Source organism: Tachypleus tridentatus, chromosome 10, assembly GCF_004210375.1.
Source record: "Tachypleus tridentatus isolate NWPU-2018 chromosome 10, ASM421037v1, whole genome shotgun sequence".
Classification (NCBI taxonomy): Eukaryota; Metazoa; Arthropoda; class Merostomata; order Xiphosura; family Limulidae; genus Tachypleus; species Tachypleus tridentatus.
The window spans coordinates 80592359-80604438 of record NC_134834.1 but is presented as its reverse complement, the minus strand read 5'-3'; the positions used below and the strand labels follow the sequence as shown (position 1 = coordinate 80604438).

The 12080-nt window shown below is 31.3% G+C and overlaps 1 protein-coding gene across 4 annotated transcripts in view; it reads left to right on the top strand.

Annotated features, from left to right (window-relative positions):
• Nucleotides 1–4007: 4007 nt before the first annotated feature.
• Nucleotides 4008–12080, top strand: part of LOC143229685 (1,5-anhydro-D-fructose reductase-like) — a 55859-nt gene continuing 47786 nt past the window's right edge. For 3 of the 4 annotated variants that reach the window (XM_076462384.1, XM_076462380.1, XM_076462379.1), the window contains exons 1-4: nt 4008–4164; nt 4337–4504; nt 8088–8204; nt 9483–9566. In XM_076462384.1, the coding sequence (XP_076318499.1) occupies nt 4090–4164; nt 4337–4504; nt 8088–8204; nt 9483–9566 (444 nt within the window). In that variant the 5' untranslated portion in view covers nt 4008–4089. The remainder of the gene's footprint in view (nt 4165–4336; nt 4505–8087; nt 8205–9482; nt 9567–12080) is intronic. The other variant, XM_076462383.1, reaches the window with a different exon arrangement.

Genomic DNA, 12080 nt, shown 5'->3' with positions numbered 1-12080 from the left:
ACATAAATTATTCACTGGAAAGGATATTTTTTTAAACTTAAAGTAGTGTTGCGGCAATCATAGTTTAAGACAAGGTCTTAACTGTTGATTTTTTTACTATCAAGATATTCCTATTTTTCAAAGTTCAACAATTCTTCATCTGAAAACCCACTAGAGCACGTCTCAGATTCTTATGATCAACAATCCTATTTTCCTTGTTCTTCAGAAGCTTCCACACTCCTTCCCTGTATTAAAATTCTTCACAAATTTTTAGTGTAACCTTTGTAATTCTTTTTATCTCTTCCCTCTCTGCCTTAAGTTTCTTGTACTCAGCTACAGACAGGCAATTCCCACTATCAGAAATTTTGTGATTAAACACTGAAATAATGACAACTTACACCTTTCCTGTTACAGTATGTCAGAAATATTGTTGACCCACAAATTCGTAATTGTAAAACCAAGAAGAGTTATTTACACCCTTGTTTCTAGCCTTTGTCTGACAGAAAAGTAGTCCAACTGTCGATCAGAAGGATGATTTAGATGAAAGGTATCATGATACTGATTTTGATCAGAAGGACGATTCAGATAAAGGCAATATGATAATTATCTCGATCAGTTGGACGATTCAGATAAAAGACATTTCCATAAACCCATATTTATATACTAGGAGCAATATCTGATTAACGAGTATAAATTTTAATGCAAGAATTATTTACATAATGTCGTTTCAGGAGTTCAGAAGTGTGTTTATAATTTAAAAGTTTAGATAAACAGTTGGTTGCTGTTGTTACATTATAAGCTATTAAAGCTAATTCTGGTATAATATAAGGTACAACATTAGTTTTTGTTTAATTTTGTACAAGAATGTTGGACTCCCATCATATGAGAGGTTAATTAGCTAACCACCCAAGTAGTTCCTACCGTCATAAACACTGTTGGTTTCTTCAAGAAAAGAAGTAGTTTAACAACCCAAATAACAGAAATACATTATCATTTAGAAAATAAATATTCATTTTTTAGGAGATAATTTTCTCCTGGCATAAGCTATTATATCTTCAGATTTATACAATATGAGCAACTAACACTTGTAGCCCCACATCAGAATGTGTATGTACAAAGTGATAAAGTTTGTCAAAATGTACCAAAGAAGTAATAAGTAGCATTTAAGGTATTTTTAAAATAAATAAAATTCAGCCACACAAGATTAGGACCTTCTGGTTAAACATGCGAGAACGATAATTTACACAGCATAACCACCAATAAATCCATAGCAAAATAGCACTAAAACCCCAAACAAACAAATTATTCAATTATTGTTAGACGTTCAAATTTCTGTATTGCTTTAGATTTCTTATGATCTGGTTATTAACTAGGTTATCAATAATGTTAACTCTCTTGACAGAAAATGAGAAAATTTACAATTTTGAATTCAATATGAAAGGAGATAAACCTTCCCTTAAATTTTCTCCCTGTTGTTTTGATAAGGCAGAAGTTAAACAGAGACGAGATGTCTTATATTAAAACAATTTGCTCGTCGTGGACCTGGATCACCAACAAAGTATTCAGTTCCAGACCAGATAGAAGACTCAGTATTCTTCGAAGTTTGTGAAACTATTGTATATAAACAATCATTTGCGATAAATATTAATAACTTTTATTATAAATTGTAAGTTTTTGTTTGTATATTAAAATATATTTGTGTTAAAAAAAGAAAATTGTGTGTGTAAATTTTGTTGGCAAATAACATAAATTTAATACATATTAACGTTCAATTAACTTCTAAATTCAAATTCAAACTTCAGTTTATTTGAAATCGTAATATGTAACATAATCACTCGGAGACTCGTTCGAAATAAATTATAATACGTAACAACAGAAATCAATACATCTGGTATGGTTGTCTTTTAATGAAATGATATGAGTAGCCATTTTATTTTTCAGCTGCTCGAGGTATACAGTATTTGAACAGGAAGTATTATTGATAACCTAACCTAATCTTGGTAAACACTACTTCTCTTAACCTCGCTGATTCATACTTTTTTGTTTTCCAATGCCACTAGGTATAAGGGTTACTTTTTTCCGGGATTTTAAATCCTCGATCTGAACACGTTTGTTAAGTGAGTCAATGAATATTTTTCATCGGAAAGGGATCTTACACATTTTTTTCCAAAAATAATCACAAATACCAACCTCTGAAGTTATGTTCTATTTCATATACGCAATCAGTTCCAACTTTATCGATATTTTGTTTTTTGAGTCTGTAATACGTAGTTATCATTTTTTGATTTGTGTCGAGAAAATCACGGCGAAAACTATTAAGTTTATTGGTGATCTACTTCTTGACATGGGAGGTATATCTCTACAGAATATTGTATATAATGCTCTGTTATGTCAAACAGGAACAGATTAACATATTTTCAAAATTATACAACTGTCACAAGATCAACCACCAGACTGGTCTACAGTTCTGCACTCTTGGGTCTGATTTTTCAAGTTGTTACGTACACTATGTACAGATGTTTTCTTAATTAAATGTAGCCAGAAATCGGAATTGAGACATTTTAAATTCAATTCATTTTCTGTACCAGACCGTAATTATAGCTTAAATTCAGACAGCGCAAGAAGGGAGGGAGTAAGTGCGATATAATAAATAATGTAAAATAAGTAATTTTGTGAATTTACAAGGGGTGGAAAAATATGGCCCCTGAAATATTGTTAATATGTTATATCTTTTATCAGATAACACAAAATTATGTAAAACTATTTGCTTCTAGAACATATTCGACAAGATATGTTTAAATATAATCTCACATACTAATTTTAACACTAGCTTTCGTGAATAACATGATTTCAGTTAAATGTTTTCATACAAAAGTATTGTACACCTGCTTTATATCGTATTCCAGTTAGCCTCTAAATTTATCAAACAAGTTTATCTGCATTGTGAAGTCATTAAAATATATCTTAAAAGTAGGTTTTTAATGTTACGGAATGACCAGAATAATCACCTGATATCAGTCCAATTGAAAATTTATATGCTGAGTTGAACCAATTAATGAAAGATCACAAACAAAACACGAAAGATGGACTTTTTGAAATACTCAAAGAAGGATGGCTATCCATCATTCAAGAATATCTACACAAATATTCTGAAAGCGTGTCACGTTGATATGAAGCAGTACTGAAATCTAAGGTAATGAAGACAAAATATTAACTTGTGAACCTGGTTTGTGTTACTTTGAGTTTCTTTTTACGTTCGATTATTGCAGTGAAACCTATTTGAATATTTTGTAGGCTAATTTGAAAAAATCTAAAAAACTACAGCAGGTTACATCATTTTTACAATAAAATGTAACTCAAATCATAAAAAGTCCAGGTATTTAGAAAAGTCAGTGTTAAAATTAGGTCATATTTGAACAGATCTCTTTGAGCATGTCTACAAACATGAAGTTTTAAATATTTTTCTGTTATCTAATAAAAGATCTAAGAAACTAACATTTTAAGGGGTCACTTTTTTGTTCACCTCCTGTGTATCACACAACTCAGTATGCAACGAGAACAAATAAACTGAGGGCATTCATAACAATATTTAATTTGTGTTGGAGCGAAATATCATGATATGACAAACGATGGATCTTATATGTTAGTAAACTTAAGTTATATAAAGTAAGTTGAATAATCTCTTGTAAGAGGTAGATAAAGAGAGTTTCCGTGAGTTATGTTTCATTTTTAAAAAATGTTTATATATTGGAACGACGTTAGATGGTTCAAGTAAACAAGGAGCCTAATTAGAGTTGTTTATCATCTGCTGAGTCTAATGTTCATGGCTACTATTATATATCAGGTTAACCTAGCACTATCAGATTCAACAGCTATCAGTAATAAAAAGTTTTATGTTATACCCAATAGAGCATTTTCTTTAATGGATAGTGATGACTAGCTGCCGTCCCTCTAGTCTTACACTCAAGAAAAAAACAAAACAAAAAATGGTTAAGTTACGCATACGAGATAAATGACGCAGCAGTTATCTCTATTCATGGCCATATATAAACCAGGTGTAAGTAGATACGACGTGGTAGTTTTTCATTGCATGTGAGCGAATCGTGTAAAATGGCATCGTTTCCACACTATGTTAAACTTAATAACGGAGCTCACATGCCCATTATTGGCTTGGGTACATTTCAGGTGATCATGTATTTGTAATTATAGTAATAGAGGATAAGTTTGGACGGTATTTTGTTTTATCTAGTGTTTTCTAATGTTCTTTAATACAACTGGTATAGAAGAACCCGAATGATTGTCGAGTAATAAGTGTACAGTTATAAAATGTTTTTAATATTGTTTTCTTAATTGTTAGGTTAAAGCTGGTGAATTAGAAGCAGCAGTTGAAACCGCGATTGAATATGGATATCGTCATATTGACACTGCTTGGGCCTACACGAACGAAAAAGATATTGGAAATGCTTTAAAAAGGGTATTTGATGCTGGGAAGTTGAAACGAGAAGACATTTTCGTTGTGTCTAAGGTAAAGTTAATATTATCCTCTTATTTCGTGTTCTGGAAAAATAAATAAATACACTAGTTTATCTACAATATCTTATCGTAAGCTTTGTTTTTCGTATTTTGAAAGTGATACTAATACATGCTTGTTAAGTGTATTTATTTTAATTTATTTATAAAGAAAGGGTTGATGTTCTTTGCTAACCAATTAACTGATATCAAACACTAATTACGCCCGGCATGGCCAGGTGGATAAGGTGATTCACCCGTAATCTGAGGGTCTCGGGTTTGAATCACCGTTACACCAAACGGGCGCGCCCCCTTAGCTGTGGGATGTTATAAATTTACGTTAGTAAAATAGTTGGCACTGGGTGGTGATGAATGGCTACCTTCCGTCTAGTCTTACACCGCAATATTAGGGACGGCTAGCACAAATAGCCCTCGTGTAGCTTTGCGCGAAATTAAAATACAAACAAACAGTAACATGGAATGTAACATCAGTTAATATATTACACTGTTTAGTATTTTGTAAGCTTTATTTAAAAAGAATTAGCTTTGATGTTTTATAGAGGGAGCTAATTATGAATTAATCGTAAATTTCAAAGTGTATACAGACATAAAAGCACGATATAAAGATGAATAATCGTTGATTAACTGTGTGAGTTTAATGTGAAAACATTATTCAATGATAGTGCTGTTTAGTTACTCAATCTGTTATGTGTTTGTTTATTTATCAAAGTAAATCAAATTAAAAGATTAACCAGTAGTTTGTTTGTTTGTTTGTTTGTAACTAAAAATAAAGCTACACAGTGGGCAATCTGTGCTGTGCTCACCTCAAATATTGAAACATGGTTACTAGCTTTAAATCCATTGACATGCCACTGGAGGTGGAGGGGGCTTTACCATCAGCCTCTGAATGTTTTAAATAAAACCATATTTGTCAATTTTGGCCTAAAAATATAGTGAAGATAAATAAATATAGTCTGTAGCAAACGTTAACGAAGGAATAAGTTCATTTGTTATCATTAAATAAACTGGATTTTGCATTATTTTTACCAAATAATCTAAAACATTATGCTCAAAGATAAAATAAGATACAACACCAATGCAACAAGTGGGATTATTTTGGTTAAACTAAAATAGGACTGTGATTGAAATTTAAGATGACAATCCGATGCATCTCTAAATCAGAACTTTAATGGAAGTGACTACACAAAATGAAGATAAGGAAGATAGCAGTAGAAAATTTAAAGGTGAAGAAAAAATTTATAAAAAATTAAAAGATCAAAAGGTAAGAAATAACTTAAGAGAGAAAGTAAAGGAAAGATGTAATATTTCAAGAATGATTTAGAAAAAAGTTCCTATTGAAACTAAGATCAGTGAATATGTCCATAGAGATTAAATAAGGGTTGTGAATAAAAAATCTATTATGTGCAGAAAGACTATAACAGCATAGTGAACAAAGTAGAAAATAACATCAATGACGTATTTGAAGGACGAACTGGTGAATGCAAAATTGAAACCAGCTACTCCTATTTCTGTAGCTGTCCAATCAGATATGGAATAGGAGAGCATATTTGATCTATCAGTATTGATGTTTAACATGCTACAACAGGATCTTCCTGGCCTACTCTAGTGTTGTCAGTAACAGATACATTTACAAAACTTAGCTTGCTATTTCAACTTCATTGTCCAGTCGAGAAACCACCAGATTATAGTAGGAAAGTAACATAAGAGACATGTCAGGCTCAGCTAAAAATAATTTTTAGAAGGATTTCAAGGAATCATAGCAAACAAGCTATTCATCTTTCTGCCCATTTAAAATGCTCATCTTCAACATTAAGTATTTTTACAGCTGAGAACTAAGGAAACTATAAAACATTGGAAGCTTTCTTATCTAACAGGTTTGGAGTGACAATCCTTTAGAAGGTATCTATAGTAAAGTTCCAGAATATCGTATGAAGGAAATATGAGCGTTTATGTAATATTCGGAAAGGCTTGACCAGTTATCGTTCTTGGAAGTTCCACATGTTTTGACAGATTTGTTGGAGTGTGATCAACTGATAGGTGTCATTAGAGATGTGAATAGGAAAAGTAGGTGTACATCATTAATGAAAGCTTTCAGGTGGCAATGTAACTTGAATTAATTTCTGTTGCAGATAAACAACTAAATACATCAAATATGTGTTTGTGTTTGTTTTTCTTATAGCAAAGCCACATCGGGCTATCTGCTCAGCCCAACGAAGGGAATCGAACCCCTGATATTAGCGCTGTAAATCCGGAGACATACCGCTGTACTCTCCGGGGGCGATACATCATATAACATATAAAGTAATCATATCGAGCACTATTGGTATATCAGCTTTCACTCGTGATAGTTTGGAAACTTATAGTTTTAGAAAAACGTTTCGCGTGTCTGTAGGCTTACTAGTATAATATTTTATGGTATATTGAATGAATGTAATCGTGGTTTGATAATGAAAGGTAAGAATGTGCATCCAGATATAAAGGAAGGAGGGAGTGATGCCAAGAGTACGTGAAATTAAAGTTCCAAAAAGATAACAGTTGCCTTTACTGTAAGAAACGTTTCCATACGTCATGATACATTGTAACTGACGTAGTGACTACTGATTTATTGTGGAGACATAGCTGCAAAGTTATGATAGCTCCAAGTATCTTCACAGTTGTTGCCAGGAAATCCATGTGCACTACAAAGCAATTATCTCAATATAGGATGAACAAGAAGTGAGAAAGAGAGCAGTCTTTATACCACCAAGAAGTGAAATAATAATACCAGGAGTTATTAGAAATAAATCTGCATCAAGTAATTGCGATAAAGTGGAATGGAACACTGGCATATTCTAAATAATTAATGGTTAGATGGGCTTTCATGGATTTGAAGAATAGAAAAATCATAGATGAATTCAGGTGTGAAAGACTTAAACCAGCTGAAAAGTGAAAAGTCGCTTGGTATTACCTCTGATAAGATTGGATTTCTTCAAAGTGGCATAGAGTGGCTAAATATTTCATATTGCAAGATCGAGCAATTTTCAAAGCTAGGTAGACGTTGGGAAGGACTATACATCTGAGAAGAATCAGTAATATGGTTTACGGATTTTTTACTCTTATATTCAGTAACTCTATAAAACCTAATCAAATTGGATGTATATCTTGGAGCTCCAGTTTAAATGCTTTTTGTGAGCTTAGACCTCCAGCAGGAGTCAAAGTGTATATAGCTAAAAGAAAAATGTTTCAAAATATAAATTGTTTTTTTTTTATCATTTTGTGATCCAAAAGATCCGACCTAATCATAGAAAACGTTGCAACGATATTTTACTTGTTATTTACAAAACCTATAACTAGAGATGGAGGGATTCTTCCACCATGTCACTAAACCGTTTTTAATATTTCAAGAGTTGGTGGACGATTCTGTCACATACAGCCACTCTGATGTAATGATCAAGTGTAAAGTTTTCCCAATATAGCTTCGTAGGACATAACATTACAATAAGTTGCTCTCAGCATTAGTTTAAACATGTCAATTTTGGCAGCATTTTGTTCTTTTCTTCTAACTTAATCATGATATAGATACTTCTGTACAATTCCAGCTGCCAAATGGAGGGCATCATCGAGATAAAGTTCTTCACTATCTTCAAGAGTCGTTAGATGATCTTCAATTGAGTTATGTCGACTTGTATCTGGTACATTTTCCTCTCAGTGTTGTGGTGAGTTTCTAAAAACGTGAACTGTTGTTTCGGTACAAAGATGAAAGATGTTGACATTCAGTAAATACTTTTTTTAACTTAATACATCCTGAATTATTGTACACTTTAATTAATAATCTCATATAAGAGGCTTTGTTATATACAGTTGTTGTAAATGTTTTGAAAGTTTAATTTTTATAAACAGCACAAAGTTTTCAACACTTTATTAAATTTCATTATTTCAAGTCTCATAGAAGGAGTATAACATTGTTTGAAGATGATCCTTTACGAATAATCTATATAGATCTATATGGATCTCGTGTGCAAATGGATGCGCATAAGAAACTGAATCTCCAAAATACAGCAGCTACAATTCATGAGTTGAATTTATTTTTGCCTATCGTACCATTCTATTCTTTCAAATTATTTTTAACAACAGTGACTTCTGTTTCCATTTGATATTTTTGACGTTAATAACAGTTATTTTTTATGTAAAAAGTCTTAGCTCATTGGATTCTTTTCTAGTAACACAGATATTTTCACCGGCCTTATTTATTTTTTCCTGTTCCCTCTCTACATTTGTGTATTAATTTGTAGTATATATGTTAAATTTTTTAATTTGATAAATAAAATATTTTTTTCTATCTTATCAGTGAAAAAGATTGGCGTTCATGAATATAAAATAGTGATATTCCATACTTCCAGTCTTCTCATAACTCTTACTTTCTATTTATGATAAGTGTGTCAGTTCAATTTATATACCATACAGAAAAATAAAAATGTGTAATTTAAAGAGTTTACTTTGTCATAAAAATATAAATATTAAAATAATTGTTTTTTTTTTTACATTTGCATTTATCATTTTAAAGTGTTTATATCTATTTGTGAGTGTTTTTTTAACTATAATGTTTTTTGTGAACTATGATAGTTTGTCTTCGATTCTTATTTTGGAAAAAAAAATCCTTAAAATTCTGAACAAATATTACTATTACTAGAGTGTCCTGACTCATGACCACAGCTGAATATATTTCAGTTTATGACAGGAAGCAATGAAAATTTTGCTTCTTACTTTAAGTAGTTATTCTTAGGGATTTATACTCTTATAAATAGGATGAGAGTTTATAGGAAAGCCATTTGGTTATTTTCTTTAAGGTCAAAGATTGCATACAACTTTTAAAGAAAGTATCATATAGTTGTAGAAAGTCTGAAATTGAGTGTTTGATTAAATGTGGTAAACAGTCATTTTTTTGCTTCAAGATATGTTGAAATACTGATCACAACATTGCGTTACTTTCTTAGCCAACAGACGGTAATGCAGTATTCCCAAGGAAAGATGGAAAGCTGGTTATAGACTATGAGGCAGACTTGGTGGACACTTGGAAAGTGAGAAAGAATAGTGGCATATTAGATATTATTAGTGTATACTTTAAATATTATCCACAATGTTTTATTTACAGATTTGTTTGTTTATTTGTAATGAAGCATGAAAATACACAATGGGATATCTGTGCTTTGTTCACCACGGGGATCAAAACTCGGTTTTTAGCACTGTGTGGGGAAGCGTAGAAATATGGGAAAGGTGCACTGAATAACAAGGGATTCTTCAATATATTTATAACAAAGTAGTTCTGACCTTGAAAAGCTGGGTTGTCACAAATGAAGTAAAGAAACAGTACACAAAATAACAAAAAATGAACAGTTTTTAATAGTCACGTGAACTCAGTGTTTATGCGTTTAGCTGTTTGGAGATATGTAATCTTTATCAAATCACTGACAATTTCTATCACACTGTTTAGGTTTTAAAATACTTACTTCGAAGGGAACATCAAACTTATTCTGAGTAATTATAGCTCTCATTCTGCTGAAGGACATCATGTTTACATCCTTGCACAATGTGCAATATTACAGACCTCTTCTGTGGTCAGAGCAGGTGTTACTTCGACAGAATGACCGAGAAAGTTGGGAAGAAATCAACCATAGGATTTTTTTGACTACTTGTTATGTGAAAATTGCACAGAAATGGAATAAATGATACATTTCAGATAATACTATATTAAAAACAACAACACAGAAAACCCATGGTATGTTTTTCTAATGCTATATTAACACAATTTTAAAATTTCAAAATCCATTTATATACCATTTTGGTTTTTCTTCTTCAAAAGCACGTTATCTGATTTTGTCACATAATTTCCTGACAAAAAATGTCTATTAAGTTTTACTTTATAATAACACTGACTTTTAACGAGTTATGGAGATAATAATTTATAGGTTAAAATGATGATGAAATAGAAAATTATAATCTGTCTTTAAAGTTACAGGCTAATTTTCGGTAGGCTATAGGATTAAAACACATTTGGAGTTGAATTGTTTTCTATTTACGTTTTGTTCCACTTTAACTCATGATCTTAATGGATTAAAATGTCTAAACTTGTAATTTTTAAAGAAATTGTTTTTGTTTTTTTTAAATTTTGCACAAAGCAACTCGAGGGCTATCTGTGCTAGCCGTATATAATTTAGCAGTGTAAGACTAGAGGGAAGGCAGCTAGTCATCACCACCCACCGCCAATTCTTGGGCTACTCTTTTACCAACGAATAGTGGAATTTACCGTCACATTATAATGCCCCCACGGCTGAAAGGGGGAGCATGTTTGGCGCGATGGGGATGCAAACCCGCGACTCTCAGACCCTAGAGAATATAATAAATATTTTTTTTAGAAATAAGCTGTAATTGAAAGTAACATTGAACAAAAGCTGAATGCTCTTCCTAAAAATATTTGACATTTACATTATTAGATTCCATTCGGTGGATTCAGCAGATACCTCGATATGGATTTGCTGTAAGAAAACATCTACAAACAAAATTTCACATTAATTTTAATAAAATGAAATTTAAAAGTAATATTTTTATGTTGTATGAAAAGTCGCATGTGAGATCGTTAAGAAATCTTGCATAAAAAAATTTTGCCATGTTTGTCCTTTTATTTCCATATTTCCTCTTTTATGTATTTTCTGCTCACTCAAAGAAAACAGAAGAACATTTAAGGAGCCTTGTACAGCTCACATTAATCATAATGTTGTAGCATAACGATAAAATAAACATTATATAAATAGATGTAGTTTTCAGTTAATCATATAGCAATAAAAAATGAAGTTTTGGTGTTGCATTGTACATCTTTTTTCCTAACTGGAGATTTGAACGAATATTATGAAAATCAGATGAAAACATGCCTAACCACCTAGATCAGTGTGGAACATTTGTTCTTTAGGTGTATGTGACATGTACTGTAATAAAAAAATGAGACAGTTTCCTTTTATAACTTTGAATATGAGAAAGAAAAAAATGTTTATGTTTTGACATGAGAAATTTTTACATCTGGAAACATTTTGAATCTAAATGTCAGACTGAGTTCTTTATGTAATATTTTTCAACTTTCTATTTACCATTTTGTAAAATCAGTTTCAGGAAATTTCATCTTTTTTCAGTAATTCTGAATTAGAACAAACTGAAATAATAAGTTTGAAATTAAGCGCGAAGTAACACAATGGGATATCTGTGCTGAAATATTAATACTAGGTTTCATAAAACAGGTGGAATTTATGGTAGATGCATAATATTTTAAAATGTTTATTCACATCGCGACGGATGTTTATAAATGAATACAATAACAAACATTAAATGAAAGAACAGGATACAGCCAGAAAATAATAAAGAAATATATATAAAACTTAATCTCATTTGATTTATCATTTGTCACTGAGATATAAAGGTACAGAGAATTATTCTATACGAAACTTAATTTTATTCGATTGTTTTATCTTTTAAAACGAATTAGCAACACCAGTGCTGCACACTCTTGAAACTACACCATACATATATAACAACTGTGTGAATAA